Source organism: Trichosurus vulpecula, chromosome 2 (genome assembly GCF_011100635.1).
Source record: "Trichosurus vulpecula isolate mTriVul1 chromosome 2, mTriVul1.pri, whole genome shotgun sequence".
NCBI lineage: Eukaryota > Metazoa > Chordata > Mammalia > Diprotodontia > Phalangeridae > Trichosurus > Trichosurus vulpecula.
In genome coordinates, this window is record NC_050574.1 from 336,741,850 (window position 1) to 336,764,609 (window position 22,760).

At 41.3% G+C, this 22,760-nt stretch overlaps 1 protein-coding gene across 1 annotated transcript in view; it reads right to left on the minus strand.

Moving 5' to 3' along the window:
* Positions 1-470: 470 nt before the first annotated feature.
* STXBP5L (syntaxin binding protein 5 like) overlaps positions 471-22,760 on the minus strand; it is a 324,117-nt gene continuing 301,827 nt past the window's right edge. Inside the window, exons 23-27 of the mRNA XM_036744107.1 lie at positions 18,452-18,812; positions 12,973-13,138; positions 4,380-4,491; positions 3,084-3,304; positions 471-897 (exon numbers count right to left, since the gene is read on the minus strand). Coding sequence (XP_036600002.1) covers positions 856-897; positions 3,084-3,304; positions 4,380-4,491; positions 12,973-13,138; positions 18,452-18,812 — 902 coding nt within the window. The 3' untranslated portion in view covers positions 471-855. The remainder of the gene's footprint in view (positions 898-3,083; positions 3,305-4,379; positions 4,492-12,972; positions 13,139-18,451; positions 18,813-22,760) is intronic.

A 22,760-nucleotide genomic window follows, 5' to 3' on the forward strand; every position in this document is an offset into this window, starting at 1 on the left:
TCCCAGCAGAATTTCCAATCCAGGCTTTTAAGACAATAAATTCAGCTCCCTCTATTAGTTTCCTACTGGAAACTCACAGCTCAACCTGAGAAAACAGATGAGTTTTAGTAGGGGATTGTTTCCTGCACAGGACAATGACCAGAAGTTACAACTCAAGAACTCTGAATAATGCAATGGCTTTATGCAGAGAATAGAATGTTAACCAGACTCTTGCCCATAAAAACTCAACAATGTCATTAGTTCCATGAAAAATATAAGTTACAGATGAGAAGGGAACTCTGCTGGTTTTCCCCCCTTAGTTGTATATAGCAAATATACTTGAAATGCATGGGCATCTTCTAATGCAGATTTTTTAATTGTAGAATTGGGCTGATCTTTAAAATAGTTTGCTTTGCTTACCATAAATCTTTTTTTTTCTTCTGTCACAACATGCTTTTTTTTTCTTTTCCTCTTAAGATGTTAATTTATCATGCAAAGGTTTTTGTTTTTTTATTAAGTGCATTAATGTTTTAGTTTGTACAGGATATTTTTAGCCAGAAAGACTCCCCGTGGTTCTTACACAGAATGCCTCAGAAAAACTACATGCCAAGATGACAGCTCCAGTCCACTTGGGAGAAGGCCAGTTACAACAGAATCTTGGAATGGACACTAGAAGACCAATCTAAGCCGGGGTCCAGTCTTTGGGGTGACAACCTTCCCTGTTTAAGTCTCCCTCGTAGTAACCTCAGGTGAATCACCGTGAAACACTTCACAGAAGAAACTGTGGCTTCTAGCAGTTGAATGGTGATGCTGATGCTGGGAATAAGCTTTCCCTGAATGATGATTCTTAGTGCTGTTGCAGTCTCTGTGGCAGCCTTAAAACTGGTACCATTTCTTATCTTTATACTTCAGCATCAACTACAAAAGAAATAAAATGTCAGCGAGTCAAAGGGCCATTTGGGATCCAGAACAGAGTCTTTGAAAGGGCTCTTCAGAGTTGACATATCTTCCACTAAGAGATGAATCACATAGATCTAAGCCAATCAAAACATTACAGCTTCTTTTATTTTGGGAAATAACTGATGCTAAGGAGAGAAATTGGGAAATTATCCAACTTAACTTCTGAAGACTCAGCCTAAACAGTTAGATTTGGGCACCATGACCAAACAAGGTCTCTTTGTTCTCTCTCCACCCCCACCAGCCTCAGCCCTCAATGAAACTGGCTTTCAAATTTGCTGTTACCATTCAAGAATGAAAAAGGAGCTATGTTTCCTGTTTAAGATAATTCCCCTTTCCTTCACCTCCCCATTCTGGCCTTTCCCCATTCCTGCTCTCCTGTTCTGCTGGTATCCCTCTCACCCTCTTTGTCAAGATCCAAGACATGGTAAAAGTGCTCAGCTACAGAGAGGGAATTTCAGGATATGGGGTGTACATAGTAGAGCAGAGAAGGGATTAAATGTAGGTATGGGAGGCAACAGCTAATTGTATAGTAAGATTCACTCTAAAATTTTTATGAAGAAATTTTTAATCACAGAAAATGGCAATCTCCATGGAGTGAAGGCAGGCATTTCTTTTGCAATTAGCCAGATCATAGATCAGGTAAATGAAGTTCCAAGCTTCTCTCTAATAATAGAGGGAGCATGGAGGCCATGTCCCAGCTCTCAAGCTGAGATATTTTATATGTACTATCTCGTCTTGCTCAGTCAACTGTCTTTTTCAGGTGTTCACTCACCTTTAGTCATTCCTATATGCCCCTGACCCTTGGAGTTAGAGACTTGGCTAGTGTTTCCAGCTTCCATCTTAGCCCCATTGGGCCATGATTTAAAATTGCTATTCCTGGATAGTGGAGAGGGGGAATTTTGCCACAGAGTTCATTGTTTAAAGGAGGATTCTTAACTAGGGGTCCATGAACCCTCAAGGATGGGTGGATTTCAGGAGATCCATGAATTTGGATGGGAAAAATTTATATCTTTATTTTCACTTACCTCTAACTAAAATTTAATGTTTCCTTAAATTATGAATTTAAGAAAAAAACCAATTATTTTGAAAAGAGGTCCATAGGCTTCATCAGACTGCCAGAGGAGCCCATGACACAAAAAAGGTTAAAAATCTCTGGTTTAAAGTGAGTTGGAAAGTAATTGCCCCAGGTACATGCATAGGAAATAGAAGATTGTCCCCTATTCCCACTTCCAATTTCATCCCACTGCCCATTAAGATGGGGGGCCCTGGATTGTTCATGAACTGCCCTTGAGTTATTTAAGTAATAAGGGTATGCAACCTCATTCTACTTTTCCTTCATTTCCTGTAGGACTGTGAACCCCTCGCTGACTTATTCTATGACAAAGTTTGATTAACTCTGACAGTTTTTTGTTTTCTTTATGAAATTCCTTTTCATAAAATCCCCAAAGAAGCCATAGAAAAAATGAGGTTAACAATCACACGACATAAAAGGAGAGAGGCAAGAGCCCAGCTCAGTTACCTGTACAAAACATGCTTTTCCTGGGGCTGTACAACCTGAGCAAGACCTCAGCAAACAGCTGGCCCATTTGTCAGATGTGTCACAGAACCCCACAGGACTCTGGTTTCAGGATACTTCAATAATCATATTCCAAGCAAAAAAACCCCAAACTAAATTTAGACAATTTTAATATTTTTAAAAAGTCCTGTCCCCCAAATAGCTGGTAAATGATAATACTATTTATGTAGCTTTCCGCCCGATGCAGACTGGGAATGTGTTCTCCCTGTTTTGCTGATGATGAAACTGTTAACACAAGATGACTCATTCATTCTGTTCTTGACTTCACCCTGGCTGGCCTGTGCTTGTCTCCGGCTTGTTTCACTTTGTATGTAAATGCCAAAGGCTTCCAACTCCCCTTCCTGATCAAGGACCTCCAAATTAAAGCCTGGGGGCAGGTGATGAATTTTCTTTTGGCCTTGGTGACTCATAAATACTGTTTGCTACGGCATGGATGGATGGTGATCTGCCCTGATGGATGGGGCACCTATTCTGATGAAATAGCGGTTCTTTAGAGTGAGTAAATCACGGTCACAACAAAGATCCTGAGGGAGAAGCGCCTCCCTTTGCTCAGGGCACATACACATACCTCATGGGCATGTTTGGAAAATGCTTCAGCGCTGGTCATCATCCCAGCAGTCTTCTCCTCCAGTTCACCCAGTCTCTGTCCTCTTTCATCAAGAGCAATTCGGGCCCGAGTCAGTTCTCCCATCACCCCTCCGGCGGCTCCTTTGACTCCTTCGATTCCACCAGACCCAGGAATGTGCTGGGCAAGGCTTTTAGATGCTTTTCCTGCTGAAGCCTCCCCAACTAGGAATGAAAACCACAACTATTTAGGACACATTGCAGTCCCTTTAAATAACCAGCCCACTCCTGCAGCAAACTAGACTGAACTTCTGTTCTCTTAAGACTCCAGAGGAACAGAGGAGATAAAAACAAATCATCGTCGTCAGGTTCACAGCTGGCATTTATGCTGTCCTGTAAGCTTGGCAGAGCACTTCCCATTATCTTACGCCGTCCTCACAGTGTGTGAAACAGGAACTTCAGCTATGATCCCCATGTTACAGATGAGGAAACTGAGGCTTACAGTGGGCCTGCTATTGATTTTTTTTCCCTAACTGGGGTAACCTGGTTATGACTCTGTCATGTAGCAGCTTCTATGGAACCGGACTGTCCTACAGTAGAGGGGTTTTGCATCATGTTCTCCATCTCCTAGAAATTACAGTTTCTCCTTGTTCTCTTTCTAGCGCTGTCTCTCAATGACAGATTTTTAAAATCAGCTATTCTGTGTTGTTTTGGCAAAGCAACAGTGGTCAGTGCCACATAAATACAATACCTCATTTAGGAATGTGTTCATTATAAATTGTTCTATTCAGGTAAGGTGTCACAGTGGATAGATGCCAGCCCTGGAGTCAGTGAGACCTGAGTTCAAATGTGACCTCAGACACTTACTGGCTGTGGGTCCCTGGGCAAGTCACTTCGCCTCTGTTTGCCTCAGGTTCCTTATCTGTAACAAGAGGATAATAGCAGCACCTACCTCTCAGGTGGTTGTGAGGATCACAGCGTCTGGCACAGAATAAGTGCTATATAAATGTGAGTTACGATTATTAGTTACTATGATTCACATAATTTAAAGTTTATCAGTTTGCTTATGATTTGTGTCAATTATAAGAAGTGGCTGCAAGTCTTTATTACATGTTTAAATTTTCTGAAGAGAGTTCATTTGCTTAAGATTCAAAAGGTATTTGTACCAGTGGGTACGGAGACACACAGCCAATATTGAGGCGAGAAGTCCAAACCTCTTCTAGAACTTGGCATTTTTAAAAAATAAACCTCCACTCAAAGCGCTCCTTCCTATTGCATGTTGCGGGAGGAATTTACTTACATAACTCTTCCCTGTCAAATGTTTGTCCACTTCCACCAAACAGTCCCTTGAGGAAGCCTCTGTTCTGAGCTTCGGGTGTTTCTACTGGAGTAAACAGTTCTCCCAGCATGTCCTATACCATATTCAAAGAAAAAAAACACATGTGAGCCGTTACAAATACAAAGTAGCACTCCCTGAAACCCAGGTTGTGCTGGCTGAGGGTTAGCTCCTCCTCCCCCTCACTGTACAGACAGAAGGCCTTCCAAGACAGGCAGGCGGCTTTGCTGCCTCCTTGGCCTCACATGCTCCTCACTTCTGTTGTCCTTCTGTCAGCCATCTCCTCTCTTTTCCTGTCAATCCCTGATGTCCCACAAAACCTAAGGCTAGCTAGGAATTCTGCTCTTTTCTTCTATGATCACTTATTTGAGGAGAAAATCTACTCATTTTTATGGGTAAAGTGGATGATTCCTAAATCTGCATGTCTAATCCTGATCTCTCACCATATTTTCCGTGATCATATCATATCTCCAATTAAATTATGTCAATTCCTGAGGCTTAATGTAAAAAAAAAATCATCTCATTGTCTCTCGTGCTGATCTGCTGCCCCCCTCCCACCTTCCAGTAGTAGTCCTTGTGGCTTCCTCCTTGCTATGATGGGCACTCCTCAGCTCTCAGTTCCCAGGCCTTAGAACCTTGTCATTATTTTCAGCTTTATACTTTTTCTCATTCCTTAAGTCCAATTGTCAACAGCTCTTGCTGATTCTTTCTCTTGAAAGAAAAAGTAACTGGCATTTCTTTTCTATATCTACTACTACAACCTGATACAGTCCCTAATCCTTTCTCCCTCAGATGGTCCCAAGTAGCCCTTACTTTTTTTTTTTTTGCTTTTTGGCAGGGCAATCGGGGTTAAGTGACTTGCCCAAGGTCACACAGCTAGTACATGTGTCAAGTGTCTGAGGCCGGATTTGAACTCAGGTCCTCCTGACTCCAGGGCCGGTGCTCTACTCACTGCACCACCTAGCTGCCCTGTAGCCCTTACTTTTTAAATTCTTTCACTCTAATATATTTAATAAACAGTTGCTAGAATAATCTTATTCAAACACCACTTAAAATCAACAAATCAAAATTCACTTACTTCTCACCAGGTAGAAAAGATGATAGGGGTAGTGAGCCTAACAAATCTCATCCCCCCTTTCAGGGTGCAGCTGTGCTGGGAGCACCTGGCTCTGCTCCTCCCCTCTCCCCTCTCCCTTTTAGAGGTTTAGAAGCAGAAGAAGGTAGTGATGTTGTAAGGTTAATGGTGAATAAGATCTTCCCCACCCATCAACAGGCCTCATGTGGAGCCCATTAAGGGATGCTAGCTTGCTTGTAGGACGCTTACATGCCTTTTGTTAATTTCTAATTAGGCACTGAGCCTAAAGAGTATATATTCTGAGAGGTGAGCTTTTGCCTTGGGAGCTCGCTTATGAGAAAGGTGTGATTCCCTGGCTGAGCTCCCCAACTCCAGAGGTAAAGACTCTCTCAATTCAGTGGTGGATGTAAAGCTTTGATTTAGGCGGTAAAGCCTTGTCTGTTGGTCTTTATTTCTCTTCTCTCCATTTTTTCTGTTTAATTAAAGAAGATTGTTGACCCCTGAAACAACTGTCTTTCCTAATAAAGCAGATAAAAGATCCTGCACTAACAGCCATCCTGGGTATGCCAGTGTGGTTGCCATTACAGATGCCTGCTCTGAATCAAAAGACTAAGTGGGAGGTGCAGATTTGGACAGAAGGCACACTCCCTGGGCACTATGGGAAAAGCGGGCATTTATATCAATTTACTATGATCTTGCATGGAGTTGAAAATCCTAATTTGAGTTGTCAAGAAGGGAGCATTTCCATAATACCACAAGTGACCCTATGAGTGGGAAGATAGGGATGTGTGGGGCTGTGGTGTATAAAATCAGCTTTGAAAAGAATGGGGGAACGATTGCCTGTGGGTGTTTTTGAGCTGTGGAGCATTGGACAGAGAGCTGGTGTTGGAGTCAGGAAGAGCTGGGTTCAAGTCCCATCTCTGATATGTGCTGGCTGTGGGCCAATCATTTTACCTGTCAGGGCTCTAGGTAATTCTTTAAGACTGTAAGTTGCAGAGAATCTGCAGTTTCATTAAGGGAGGGAGTTTGCTCATCAGGGAGTTCTCTGTACCAAAGAGGTCACAGGTCTAGTCTCTACTCTTATCTACATTTTTATTATACGGAGAGGCTAAAGTTTGGCTTCATAGGTAGAGAGCTGGCCATAGGGTCCCATCCCTGGTGCATACTGGTTCTGTGGCTCAGGGGGCAAGGGCCTCAGGCTCTTACAGTCCCCAGGAAACTTTCTCAAGTCACAACTTGCAGACCAAGGGCTGCCCTACAGTGGCAGAGGGAGCTTTTCCATTGTGACTTCCCCATCCCGGTGCGGTCACAGGTCCAGCCAATCCTTGCTCCCCACCCCCACCCAACTTCATGGCATCAGCTGCTTTAATGTGACTTTGCTTCTGTAGTTCCCAGATCATTTGAGTAGGTGTACTAATCAAACAAGATGAAATGAAAGACACTTCACAGACCTTGAATGCTATATAATTGCTAGCTATTATAACATAACATTATAAAATTATATTATAAAATTATACATTTTATAATTATATTATAATACATTTATATATTATAATTTTATATTTATATATATAATTTATATATTATATATTATAATTATATATTATAATTATAATTATATTATAATTATATTATATTATATTATATTATAATACATTTTAAAATTATACTATTATAAAATAACAGTAATGATAATAATACTCTTCATGAACATATCTTCATGAACATGAACATATCTTTAAGCAAAGTGCTTACATCTGATGAGCGAACTCTAACAAAGCGATGGGCCGTGACATCAAATTGTGATCTCCTAGTGAGTGGACATGTTAAAGTTGAGGCTAGTTAGAGATGTTCAAAACTGAACTAGAGACCTTAGAGGTCTTCCTAACCTCTTCCTCAAAGAGGAAACTGAGGCACAGAAAAGTTAAGTATCTTGTCTAAGGGGCCTCAGAGCTCATCAGCAACAGAAGTAGGACTTAAACCTTGGTAGTACAGTGGAGATAGAGTGCTGGGCCTGGAGTCAGGAAGACTCATCTTCCTGAGTTCAAATCTGGCCTCAGACACTATCTCAGTGACCCTGGGCAAGTCACTTAACTTGTTTGTCTCAGTTTCCTCATCTGTAAAATCAGCTGGAGAAGGAAATGGCAAACTGCTGTAGTATCTTTGCCAAGAAAACCTCAAAAGGAATCGTGAAAAGTCAGACACGACTGAAACAACAAAACAACTCTGTCTCTAAAGCTATTGTCCTGTGCTCTTCACCAAACTGCCAGACAGCTAGTAAAAAGAAAAGCCTAGAAAACCTGGACCATTTGGCTTTACATCTAGTGATCTTTCCACTATACCAATCAGTACTTTTCAGAGCTCCCCAGCTCCAGAGGTAAAGGCTCTCTCGATTCAGTGGTGCATGTAAAGCTTTGCTTCAGTCAGTAAATCCCTGTCTGTTGGTCTTTATTTCTCTTCTCTGTTTTTTTTTTTCTGTTTAATTAAAGAAGTTTGTTGACCCTTGAAATAGCTGTTTTTCCTAGTAAAGCAGATAAGAGATCCTACATTAGCATGGATGGCTATCCTGGGTGTGCCAGTGTGGTTGCCGTTACAGATGCCGCCTCTGAATTACAGGACTAAGTGGGAGGTGCTGATTTGGACAGAAGGCACACTCCCTGGGCATTGTGGGAAAAGAGGGCATTTATGTCAATTTACTATGATCTTGTATGGAGTTAAAAATCCCAATTTCAGTTGTCAAGAAGGGAGTACTTGTACTTCTTCTCTTCATTCTTTCTTCTTAGCTCTCTACACTTTGGGTTCGAACTGATCATTCCATGGAACCTGTTCTCTCCAGAGTTACCAGTGATCCCTCAATCCTTAAATCTAATGGCAGTTTTACAATCCTTGGCCTTCCTGTCTCCATACTTTCGTGCTGTCAGTCACTCTCTTCTTGATTCTCTCTTCTCTCTAGGTTTTCACTACCCAGCTGTCTCCTGCTTCACCACCTACCTGTCTGATCTCTTCTTCTCAATGTTCGTCCATGTCTCACAAACTAATCATAGGTGTTGCCCCAGGTTCTTCTTGGGTCTGTTCTCCCTCTCTACTGTTTCGTTTGGTGATCTCATCAGCTCCCATGGATTGGATTCAATTATCTCTATGCAGATAATTCTCAGACAAATCTATTTGTCCAGCCCTAAACTCTCTCCTGTTCTCCAGTCTCACATTTCTATCTATTTGATATGAACTGGATATCCCGTGGACATCTTAAACTCAATATATTTAAAAATGAACCAATCTCCCCCACCTAAAAAAAGACAAAACCTTTCCCTCTTCTGAACTTACCTATGATTGTCAAGAATGCTACCAGCCTTCCAGTCACCCAGGCCCAAAATTTAGGTGTCACTCTTGACTCACTCTGTCTTACCACCTCCTCCATCCTCCCCTTATCTAATCAGTTGTCAAGACCTATCAATTCTGCCTTCAGAACAGCTCTTGTAGATGCCCTCCTACTTTCCTTTGGCACTGTCATCACCCTGCTGCTGGTCCTTATCACCTCATACCTCGACTACTGCAGTAACTTACTGGCCCCTATCCCAGTCTCAAGGGTCTGTCCCCCCACTCCAGTCAAGCCTCCACTCACCTGTCAAATTGATGTTCTAAACCTATAAGCTGACCATTTTAATCCTTCCTCCAATCAACTCCAGTGACTCCTTGTAACCTCCAGAAACAAATACAACATCATCTAGCTTTCCAGTCTTATACGTTAGTCTCCCTTCGCCTCTTCTGCCCCTCACACTCATACTCAGTTGATCCTGTGACATTTGCCTCCTTGTTCCTTGTGTAAGATACTCCATCTGCCAACTCAGAGAATTTTCTCAGACTATCTATCCCTATGCCTGGAACTCTCTCTCCTTCCCCCGTTTTGCTTCCTGGCTTCCTTGGCTTAATTCAAGGCTTAACTAAAGTCCTTCCTTCTAAAGAAACCTTTCTTGATCCTGCTTAATGCTAGTGCCTTCCCTCTATTGATTACCTCCAATTTATGCTATATAGCTATTTGACTGCTATCTTCCCATGGCCTAATGGGGGAGCTCGTTGCCTTTTTTTTTAGTGACTCCAGCACTTAACACAGAGCCTGGCAAATAGTAGGAGCTTATTAAATCCTTTTTTTATTTGACTTGACCTTGAGCTTGAGACTATAGGAAAAGACTGGACTACCAACATTTGCTGGGTAATCTGTAGGTTAATCCTAATTTCTTGCACCTTCAGAGAAGCAGATCAAACAGTGATCAATAGCCTTGGCCACTGGGTGGCATGAACATTTGCCTGGGCTCCTTTGTGGAGCCAGCACCACCCTATGATAGACACTTAGATATGAAGAAAGTGTCTTTTTGTTAGGCTAACTTTACAAATGAAACATGGAAACAAATAGTATTTACGAAGTTAAAACATTGACTCCAAATAACTGCATCCTTACTTCAAAGTAGAAGGAACATAACCCCTCCAAAGATGCTTCTATTTTCCCCATCTTAGAGCTACTCCTACCCTCCCATCCTCAGCTACCTCTTTTCTTCCGTTCTTCCCTCACATCACTACAGTCTCCTCGCCACACATCCTGTTTCAGACCTTTCTCAAGCTCTTTTCCCCATTCTTTCTTAATTGTACTGTGTTCCCTTTTTTCCTGTTCTACTAACTTCATAAATTCAATAGACATTAAATTACAGTCTCCTCCTAAGCTGTTCTCCAGTATAAAAACTCATCTTATGAATATAAAATCTTTCTGCAATACTTTATGGTTGTGAAATTTGGAACAGGGCAGTCTCCAAAGGAGCAAAGGCAGGGGTAATGTAAAGAGAAATGGAGAGGAATGTGATGAGTGCAAATAGCCCAAGCATATTGCCAGTGATAATCTTTGGCCAAAAAATAGCTCTAGGAATATAATCAAGAGGATCTATAATCAGGAAAGGTAGTGGGCCAATCAGAATGTAAGAGTGAGTTGAAGAGTGAACAGATGAATTGATAGCAAAGGAGCTAAACTAATAACCACAAAATATACAGAGACAAGATTGTTGCACCTGCTAACCTGTATTGGGTAGGTAAAATGATTTTATGACTATTGTGTTTGTTCAAATATCAGTTTGGCCTACGGGGAAACTCTCCAACCCTCCTTGAATAGTTGGGCCCAGCCACAGGAGATTACTCAACTGACTGCCTGAGGTTATACTAATCAGGATCTGCATGGGATGGACTGTGTCAACAAATAGTTAAGTACATTTGAAAAGTCCCCTGGAGAGTGTGTTCCTTTAAAAAAAAATCAAACAGACCTCAAATAGATCCCCACACTTCAGAAGGGCTTTAACTATAAAGAAAGAAAAGGGACCTAAAGACAAAGGCAAAACAAGTGACACAAAGGAGAAAGGGAATAAGGATGATTAGTGAAGTAACAGAGAGGTGGCACAGTACAAGGGGAAAGAGCATTAGCGCTTTGGTCAGAAGACTTGGGTTCAAATCCTGCTTTGATGCTTACTACCTTTATGACCTTGGCAAGTCACTTAATTTCCCTGGGCCTCGGTTCCCTTATCTGTAAAATAAAGTGTGGTGTCCTCGGTGGCCTGCAGGTCCCTACTAGCTTTAAATCTATGATCTTACCATGTCTTCCCATAAAGAATGTTGGGCCCTCTAAGGAGGAAGCATTTGCTCATGTTACAATGAATGAAGATATGGATTCACATCAGGGGACTGCAGCTATTTTTCTACTCTAAAAAACGTCCACGATCTCCCAAGTCTCCTAAGCCTTCTTAAACGAGATGACTACTACCCCATTTCTGGTGATTCATGTGGGCACAAATAATACGACTCTGTAAGTACAAGGTGGAGGAGGTATGGCTAGACAACTTGTCTGAAAAGGAACTGTGGGGTTTAGTGGATTTCAAGCTTACTATGAGTCACTAGTGTAACACAGCAGCCAAAGAAAACCTGATGTGATTAAACTGCATCAGTAGAGATCACGTCCTGTGGTATGCTGCCCTTGTGGTCGGACCACATCAGAGGTCTTGTGTCCAGTTTTCTGTGCCACATTTTAGGAAGTTGATATGTAGGAGTGTATCCCGATGAAGGTGACCAGAATAAATAGTCAAGGACCTAACCATCATGCCATAAGAAAACCAACCAAAGTACTCCACCTCTAAATGACTGTCTTAAAGGGTTTGAAGAGCTGTCCCACAAAAGGGAGATTTGACTTCCTTTGCTTAGTCCCAGGGAAGAGAGGGTGGAGAACTAGAAGTGGTGGGAAGAAGGTTGCAAAGATGTCAATTTAGGCTTGATGTAAGGAAAAAAATCCCTACCAATATGTGCTAACAAAAGTAGAATGAGTGGCCTCTGGAGGTAGCAGGTTCCCTCTCATTGGGAATCTTCGAGCTATGAACACTTCTTGGGAATACTGTAGAGAAATTCTGGTTCAGGTTTTGATTGGATTAGATGGCCTGTCAGATCTCTTCCAGGTCCTATGATTTTCAGATGGTCTGTGTGAGGCCAAGGCCTCTGGGAACCCTGTCAGAACTTAGCTTTACAGGAAGCTGCCCAGCTGGGGTTGCTCATTTGTGCAGGCCTGGCCTGCAAACCAGACTGACCTAAAGGTGACCGTACCTCCAAAGAGGCTGAAGTCCCAAGTGTCTGTGCAAAGGCCCAGCTAAGCATTATCTGTGAGACCATCTGCCTGCATGTGACAATGCCTACTGTATAAGGCCACAGAAGCAGTTTCCTTATGTTGCTAAAGACGTTTCAGTATCACATGAGAAGTGCCCCTGGACTCTTCTAACTCACTTCATACATATTAGTTGAATCTTTGAAGTAGAAGGTCTTCTACATTAGCATTTATTTTTGCTCTCTATTTCCAGAACTATGTCAGAAGTATTCAGAGTAATTCTAAGCACTTATTAAAAAACAATCCTAGACAAGGTAAGCCACGACTTGTCTGATGCAGGTCACCTAATAACTTCTGGCCTCTCCCATTTTGCACCGGCTGCTTCATGGTTCCAAAAATGTTTTAAATAGAACCCATAACTAATTTAATATGATCTGCTAATTTTGTAAATCAAATCAACCCTGGGATGTTACATATTGTCGTGCTTGTGAATTCCATCCAACTATGTTCTGCTTTGAACTGCATAGCTTACTCAGAAGTTTTCATTGCATCTGATACCTGTCCTGGAATGTTTGCAATATCCTTTGACTAATATCCTTAGTGTTCAAAAGAAAAAGTACTTGCCCATCACGATTCAACTCTCTTTCAAGGATTTCCCTGGAAAGGCTTTGTAAAGTTGAGAGGGGGAAAGGGTTTTATTAAAAATGAACAAATAAAATAAATTAAAATAAATAAAATTATATACTAAATATGAGAAAACCAATGGCCCTTCGAGTCGGACGGAGATCCAGCTTATCTTCTCACCACTAAAATGATTTGAAAAGGTGTCAGACACATGTGTAAAAGTTCACTCGCCCTACCTGTAGATTGTCGCACATTTCTTGACTGTAAGTTAACCGCTGTATTTCAGTGGGAGAGACGAGATATAATGCTTGCCCTTCATTGGTAAAACAAAATGTCCGTGCTATCCTCATATCTGTTAGAGGCAGATAATTAACATCCAACATTGGGCGGAGGCTAGGTAGGCTGAATGAAGAAAGAAAATTCATGTGTCATGATACAGTAGTTAGAAGATTTTATTTACTCTGTAGAAATAACAGCAACGTCCAGGCAAGCAGAAGTTATCATAGAAGAATGAGTTTCCCACATCTCTAGTTTACTCTAAGTAAATGTCAGTAGCACTAAGCTCAATTTCCATATAAAGTCACATAAAAGAATATATTGTACTCCTCCATGGCTGGAGAGAAAACAGCCCTATAGGAATGCTTTCTCCCTGATTTTTCTCTTCTCTAAGCATGCAGATTCAGGGCCTTCATTACATAGACTCCTACATTGGTGATGAGAGCTTTATTGCTGCGTAGAGACATTTGGCACTGTCACCACTAGATGGCAGAAACACTTCAGTTATGACATGGTTGCTTCATTCTGGCTGGTCCTGGTGTACCAGGGGCCGTTCTTGTTTTCCAGACAAAACTGCTCAGGCTTAGAGTTCAGTGTTGGTACAAAATGATGAGAAAGCACGCATGGCAGTAGATGATGAAGGTCCCTGCTCTCTGCTCACTAAGTTAAACTCTCTACTCATTAACCTTCCATATATTTCCTTCTATGCACAATCAGCTTAATGGGACAGTTTTTTTTTTTTTTACCAAAGAGAGGATTTTTTTTAGAGACCCATGATTTCATTGGTATAGGTATGGAAACTCTCTCTTATGTATACTGGCAACTCGTCTGTAACAGAGGGTATTGCTGGGGGCACAGACAGAATTGCCCATGGTCCTGTAGTATGTATCAGAGGCAAGAATTGAACTCGACTTTCGACTGTATGACTATTGTTCTGTGCTACTGTATTACTAAAACAAATGTTTAAGATATGATTTTAAAATAGAAAGACTGTTTCTTTTTAAACTAATATATCAGAAATGGCCGCTCAAATGAGGGCTATCTTTCAAAGGAGTCACCTTGGAAGGCTCCAAAGATGCCCAAAACATTCCTGAGCCCTCTCTTTTGAAACTCCTTAGAGCCATCTAATGCATCCCATAAGGAAATCAGTTTTTTAATTTATGCACATATATCAAATACTGTAATGATGATTAATTTCCAAGATTTAGAATCATCTTTCTCATTTCAAGCGTTCATGATAATTTACATTTTTATTATGGCACAGAAACCCCAAATCTCAGGAGTCTAGTTGGAAGAGAAAACTGTGAATAGAAGAAGGAGTAATAGGTTGAGAATAAGGCCCACCTACATTAAGCTAGAACTTAAGGTCTTTTTAGGAGGAAGTTATATAGACTCATGGTAGTCTGAGAACTGAGGGAATATCCAAATATACATTTACACAGAAACTCTTAATCCCAGAACAACTATTTTCACACACATATAGATATACACATACACATGAAGATATGTACTTGGGCCTAAGCACTTCATATACAAACATGCAGACAGCAGTACACAGAGAAAAGATAATGTCATTAACAATCTGTGGTGACAAAAACAACTAAAATCGTCATTTGGTATTGCTTACCCTAAAAAGATACCAAGTGTTTGAATTTTTCAGATTTTGTTGACTTTATGGATAGTCAAATTATCAAAATAAGTGTTTTGATAAAGGCACATAGATAAAGACCTACTGTTAGTCATACATGGACAGACAAAACACATTCTCTCTTAAGGTCTTCATTTCCTCAGCTGTAAAATGAGGTAGGGGGATTAGATGATCCCTAATGTGTTTCCTGGCTTTGACAGCCTATGAGATTCATAGCAAAACATTCCCATGAACACATGTACAGTCTATGAATCCACACTCACAGATAGATACAAAAAGTAGACGCTGACCACTAAGCATCCTTCTGAATAGCAATGCTATCTTTCTGGGCACTACCTATAAGACTTTTAATGTTCTCAGGTATCATTTCACTATGGGGTCTGCTGGTGTATATTCAAGCTCTAGGGTCAATCCAGGAGGCTGGGCTACTGCGAGTGCAAACCAAGAGGGCATTGGGAAGGACTACACCTGATGGCTGATGTCCACTTCCTTCCGAACTGGGCTTTAGGGTCTATGTTCGGAGCACCTTGTGGTACATGGCAGCCCTCATTCACCTCAGCTTTCCTAGCATATAACCAATGGCATGGATAATGGGTCAGGAGAAAAGTAAGTACTCAGTTATTTTATTTGATGCATTTAAAAAGTATGATTTTTAGAAAGGATCCATAGGCTTCATCAGACTGCCCAAGGAGGCCATGATGCAACAAAGGTGAGGAAAGATACCTTGAGCCAGAGGGAGAAGGAAAGGCTTTGTGCAGGAAGTAGTACCTGTATTGATTCTCATAGGCAGCTGAAGGTCATTAGAAGTGGATAGCTAGAGGGAGGGCATACAGGCATGGGGGACAGAGAAAACATACAGGAGGGGAGGTGGAATGTTAGATTCTGGGAACAGGGAGTAGATCGGTTTGGCTAAAATATAGCATGCTGAAAAAGGGACTAGATGGTAGACAGGCTGAGGAGACCAGAAGTAGTAAGGAGCCATTAGGGACTGTTAAACAGGGAAATGACATAATCACAGCTATGTTTCAGAAAGATGATTTTGGCAGCAGTGTCCTCCACATCTTTATTATTGTGCTCAGTTCTGGGCACCACAATCTGAGGACATTGATAACCTAGACAGTGTCCAGAGGAAGGCAACTGAGATGGGGAAGGGCCTTGAGTCCATGGCATATGAAGACCAGATGAAGGAACTGGGGATATTTAGCTTGGATAAGAGGAGACTTCAGAAGGGGAGGGCATGAAAGTTGCCTTCAATGATTTTAAGGGTTGTCATGTGAAAGGGGGATTAGACTCATTCTGTTTGGCCCTGGCACAGAACCAGGAGTACTAGTCAGAAATAGCAAAGAGGCAAATTGAGGTCTGAGGTCAGGAAACACTCCCTAACAATTAGATCTATCTGAGGGTGAATGGTCTGCCTTGGGAGGCTGGGAGCTCTCTTAAGTTGGAGGTCTTCAAGCAGAGACGAACAAACATCGGTCATCACTGTTGTAGTGGCGACTCTCTTTCAGGTATGGCTTGACTTCTAGAGGAATACTGAGGTTCCTTCCAACACTGAAAATGCTGTGATTCCATGAAGAAGGTAAATGGAGAGGAAATGGGAAGAGTTATAGGAAGAGGGCTGCAATCGTCCAGGTGAGAAGTAACGCAGGATGGAATAAGGGCAGTGGCTATGTGAGTGGAGAGGAGGGGGCAGGTATGAAAGACAAGAGGAAGAATCCATGGGAATTAATGATTATCTAGATGGGAGGGGTGGGTGACTAAGGGGAAAGGGTTTAGAGTGAATTATCAGTTTGCAAACCTGTATTCTTAGAAGGATCCAACAGAAATAGGTAAGTCTGGAAGAGGATCAGGTTGCGGGGTGAGAGAATGCGTTCCATTTTAGATATAACAAGTTTGAGAACATTTATGGGATATCTAAGTGGAGCTATCTAGTAGGTAGTCAGGGAAAAAGGACTAGTATTCAAGGAAAAGATTAGGGCTGTATCTATAGATCTGAGAGACATTTGCGGAAATGATGATGACAATCTCATGGGATCTGATTAGATCACAAAGCAAGTATAGAGACAGAAAAGAAGATAGCCAAAGAAAGAATCCTGGGGGACAGTCATACTTTGGAGGCATGAGGTGGGTGGTGAGGAGACCGATAGGAGGAGGACCAGAAATATACAGTTATAGAAGCCAAAGGAGATAAAACTATTCCAAATGAAAGTGCCAAAAGTTGAAGAGAAATCAATTAGGATTAAGAATAAGAAAAGGCCTTAAGAGAGTCTAGAGGACTTAAAGAGAAATGAGAAGATACAGAAGGAAATGAAAGAATTTGAGAGTGAAAAGCAGAGATATAGGAAGATAGACTGAGGAGATGACAAGGTGAAAGGAAGGTATTTTAATTTTTAATCTGAGAATTTTTGTAGGGAGTGGGAGGGTAAGAAGAGATTGAAGATGAGAGAGATGGAGAGAATGATCAAAGTGCCAAGCTTTGATAAAGGATGGGTGCAAGAACACAAGTAGAAGTATTGGTCTCAGCAAGAAGGGTCGCTTCTCTCTCAGGAACTGGAGAGATGGCAGAGAATGTGGATAAATAGAGTCCTAGAGGGATTCTGAAGTATGGAGCTGGAGAAAGAGAGATTTCAAAGAGAGCTTCAATATTCTCAGGAAGGAAGGAGGTGAGGTTCTGCAATCAGACAGAGAAGGAAGAAGTCACAAACAGGGTTTGAAGAAAGAAAATGTAGAATAACTATTGCAGGCAATGTGCTAATTAGGCAATCGGGAAGAATAAAAGGATTACTTGGCTGTAGTAAAGCTGGGTCCAGTTGAGATCAGAGGACATAAATTTGTAGTGGATTCAGTAAGCACAGGGGTGTGATTTCCATCAAACATTCCATTAAGCAGCGCTCCAGCAGAAACAGAGAAGGCAGGTGGTAGGCATAGCATAGGGCTGGGGTATGGGATGCTCTGTCTTCACATGCTTACTGTTACTTCCTGGTTCCTACCTACCGTTGTGTTGGGTAGTGATGGAGGCTGAAGTACTGTTGAAGTATTGTTGGATGTTTGTGGACACAGAGCAGAATATTATACTGCCTCAGATACATAGGGTTGTATAGATATATGTGTCTGTCTTTATGGATACCATCGGATAGGTGCTAATATATGACTTAGGAGAATTAGTCACAGAACTTGGTGTTGGGTTAGAAAGAATGAACTAGGTGGATGACAAGGACGGAGGAGTAAGTAGAGTCACTGAGTAGCCAGCCAAGTGAACTCATGATATAGCCCTCATGTCAAGGGGTGCTGAGAAAGCGCTATTTCAAGCAACGCTGCACATGAGATGCCATCTGAATAGGGTAGTGTTTAAATGAATGAAAACGATCAGCTATCCAATTCTGTTTCATCACCAGTAAATCAAAGGGTACAATAGTTCAATCTGACAGACTCAGTGGGGTGAAAAATGTTTATCAAATGCTTATGTGACATGACTTCTAAGTTAATAAGTCCATTGTTGAGGTGACCTTAAAGGCCCTGAGGAATATAAAGAAAAAGAAAATATGCTTTTTCAAAAGCAGGAAAAATTATTTTTATATAAAAAGATTGATTTCTTAGAGAAAGAGAAGAAACTGTGTCTAGAGAGAAAGGATTCCTTAAAAGAGTCTTTCTTTCTAGAATGACAGGCCTTCTTTTTGCTTTTGGGTATTCTCTTTATCTCTATTTTCTCTCTTTTCTTTAGTTGAAACTGCCTTCTCTTTTTCAAGAATGAATTGTCATGATTCCCAAACAGTAACAAAGAAAGTGGGTACCTCATTATCATGATGTGGCCATTGGCACAGAAGCAGGCCAGACAGGCACTGTTACACATGACTACCACAGCCGCTTGCAATATGAAGGATGTCTCTGTGATGTTATGAACATAAAGGCAAGTCTGGGAAGGCAATGAGAATACTTTGGCTTGTTTTTCTGAGCAGACAACTGCATACTGATGATCTCCCATTTCCTGGGAAGTTGATGGGGAATTCATGACCAGTTTCCTTTTTCTTCCTTTTTCATTATCATCCACACTGTTTGGGTCCCGCCAGACTTCATACGGTGGATGCATTAATCCCCCCAGACGGTCCATACAGGAGAATGTTAGAACAGCTCCTTTTAGTGTCAGTAATGTACCTAGTGAAAACAATTTCAGATTATCGGTAACGGGAAATCTTTCTAAAACAGCTGGCATGAATGTGAAAGATCTTCAGCATGACAGCAATTATCTAAGGTCTAGCAGCATCACAGAGTCACACAGAAAATCACCAGATTTGCTGAGTCGCCATCGCTGGAAGACACCTTAGACATCATCTAGTAGAACATTCTCATTTTATAGATATATTGGGCAGTGAAGTGACTTGCCCAAGGCTGTGCAGCCGGTTGGTGCAGATCCAGGGCTAGAACCCAGGTCTTTTCCATCATATCATGGTGCCTCCTTTAAAATGACATGTATTTTCTTTCTTTCTTTTTTTTTAACTTATGTTAAGGAGTTGTTTATTGAAATAATTTAAATTAAAAAAAAAAACCAGTTATCAGATGATCTGAATCCATTACAATGGCACGCAAGTTGCTAGAAGATGCATTTCTTCCCTTTGAAATCAAAGGCAAATTCTTTTTACCAAATTGGCAATGGGCTATTTTAAAACATGACTGACTCTTGAGACTTGGGATTTACCATGGCGATTTTTAACTGATTCTGGGAAAAAATGATCACCTCTATTCTTCAGTCCTTAAAATAGACTTACACTTCTTTATACAGAAAAGGGGGTTACTCACCTGGACTCTCCGAGGTTGTACATCCATGCCACACCATCACCTATGGGAGCTTTCTGCCAGCCCTGGAGGACCCGAAACTACAAAGCTTAGGAGGCTGCTTGTGCTAGAGTGGCCTTTAGAACTTTCCAGACTCGCCCCTAAGGGGTGCCCTAGCAGCCCCTTCTCTCCTCTCTCCCTCAGTTCCTTGAGGTCTGTTGGAGAGACAGTAAGAGTGTTAACCCAGGCTCATGGTCCTCCAAAGAGTGTGAGTGAACAGAGACTTGAAGAGAGAAGGGTGACTGATGATATGAAAGCAACTACAGCAAACCTCTTTAAATTGAAATTTGGGGGATCAAGTTGCAATTAACAAGTTTGCACATGATGTAATTATCTCAGTTGAGGCTTAGGCATGAACCAAGGAGTCTTACTGTAAATGGCATTACCTATTTGTTGGTAATGAAGGGTGAAGAGTTTCATGTGCGCCCACAGTATGAAGATGGGGGCAGGGGAAAGGAGGGTGGAATTCTAAATTGCATATAGGATGATCTAAATAGGTGATCATGAAAAAGAAAAAGGGGCTCAAGAATTCCATCCAAGTCTTCCTCTATTGATATTTATGCTAGGACATCTAGGGGTTTCGGTAGGACAGACTGAGCTAAGGACACCAAAGCTTAAGTCCTAAGGTGGGTTGGGCTCCCATGCACAAAAAAAGAAGCTCCTTGAAAGCTCCGAGGAATACTGGAATTAGAATGCAGTTATGCTTCGTCCTCTGTCCAGTAATGCCACCCATTTAAATGAACCAATCCAGATTGGTTTACGTGGTATAAGTAAACATATGCTAGTATCCCAAGCCACAGAAAGCAAGAAACAAATGCCAAAAAGAAAAAAAAGGAGGAACCTTTACATATTGATGATAACCTATTCACCGAATTCTCACAAGCTGCAATAACTTCCCAGTAAGTTATTCTTGACATCAGCTTCTGACAATTTTATATTTATTAGGTTAGTCCCCACCTACTGAGGGTTTCAGGCATTTCAACATTTAAACTTATCATTACCACTCTATGCATCCACTCACTTCACACTTTCTCTTTTTCTTTTATTCTCACGTAATAAACAGCCTCTCATTTTAGAATTTCACTGTGGCATAAGCTAAAATCCAAAGGCTCTGTTGTAATGCTTAGCAATTAATTGTACATTGACCATTTCAACAATCCCAATCAGTCAACAAGAATTTATTAAGTGCCTAGTAAGTGTGAAGCACTGTGCTAGGCCCTGGCAATACAAAGAATGAAACAACCACTAGGAGCTCACATTCAATTGGGAAATATGACAAGTACAAACATAAGTTTATATAAAATAAATATTGAAGGGAATAAATGCAAAATAAATACTAAGCAGTTAAATATGTGGCAGTGAGAGAGGAGAGGCACCATCAGCTGGAAGGTCAGGAAATCTTTAGGCAGAAGATAAGGCATGAGCGCCTCTTCTAAGGAGACTGGCATTCCATGGGGCAGAACGAGGAGGGAGAGCATTCCAGCCAGCAGGAATGATGTGGGGCCTTGTGTAAGGGGAATAAGGCGGCCAGAAAACAGACTGGGGTCAGGCTGTGAGCCCCAAAGAGCTAAAGAGAGAAGTGTGATCTGTACCCTGGTGGCAGCAGGGGAGCCTTGGGAGTTTACTGAGACAGACATGTCTGGATCTGTGCCTAAGAAACATCACTTGGGCAGATGTGTGGAGTGTGGACTGCAGTGGGGAGAGCTGGGGCTGGGGGGAGAGTGCTTGTTAAAGTTATTTCTCTAATCTATGCAAGAGGGACTGAACCAAGGTGAGACTGTGTAAAGAGGGAAGGAGTCAGAGGTAAGAGGCTGCAGTATCATAGATCTAGAGCTAAAAAGGATTCTTCTGGCTACGGAGTCCAATCTCTCATTTTACTGATGAGGAAATTAAGCCTGAGAAGTTAAGTGCTTTACCCAGGTTCATCTAACTAACACAGCAGGCCTTCCTATCAAAGCCAGCATCCTCTCTGCTGTGCCACAGATGTGTATAGATAGAAATCACGGTATGTGACAACGAACCGGACATGCGGTGTTAAAGAATGTAACTAATCAAGCCCTTCCTCATAATGCTATGCTGGGAAGAATGGCATCATATTGCAGAGTCCCTCGAAGTCCAGCCAAGGATTTCAGTCAGTAGGCAGTATGGAACTCCTGAAGATGTCTGAATAATCTCATCAGATCTATGTCTATAAAGAATGAAGTGTGGGGACAGCTAGGTGGTTCAATGGATTAAGTGATGGATCTGGAATCGGGAAGTCCTGAGTTCAAATCAGGCCTCAGATATTTACTAGCTCTTTGACTCTAGACAAGTAATTTCAGTTCTGTCTGCTTCAGTTTCCTCCACTGTAAAGTGGGGACAACAATAGCACCTACCTCATAGGTTGTTATGATGATAAACGGAGATATTTATAAAATGTTTGGCATAGTGTTTGGCACATAGTAGGCACTTAATAAATGTTTATTTCCTTTCTTTTCACTTCCTTCCTCTGTTCCTCACAGGTATTAATGCGATTTGGTGCAGAAATTATAATAATAAATTTGAAAAGGATTTGAAAGACAGAAGAGATGGATCGAGTTATCAGAAATTATTATTTTAATTCACATCCAATTTTGAGGAAGAGTACCATTTATTTCTCAACGGATTTGTTTTTCTTTGGTAAATGATGATTTGAAGAATTTGAATTCTATAACCTCTGGATACTTGGTAAGAATTACTAAAGAAATGTGCACTGTGTTTAATATTTAACAATAAATAAGTGCTTTAAAATGCAACTCTAATCTCATGGAATCTCAGAGTTAGAAGGAACCTCAGAAGACATCTAGTCTAACCCACATATGTGGCTGAATGGAGCTGGAGGATGTCACATTACCATGCTGATGGTTGTTGTTACTGTTCAGTTGTTTCAGTCATGTCCAAATCTTTGGGACTCCATTTGGGGTTTTCTTGACAAAGATACTGGAGTGGTTTGCCATTTCCTTCTCCAGCTCATTTTAGAGATGAGGAAATTGAGTCAAACAGGATTAAGGGTCACACAGCTAGTAAATGTCTGAGGCCAGATTTTAACTCAGGAAGTCTTCTTACCTCCAGGTCCAGTGTTCTATGCACTGCACCACTTAGCTTCTCCACTATGCTGACTGGATATATCCTAAATTCATGTTGTTAGATTTCAGTTGGGCTCTTACTGCATCAAGGCAATTCTTTTCTTCCTCTGTAATTGATTTCATATCTGGCTCCCCTTATAAGCCATTCCAAATCTTTTGTCTCCTG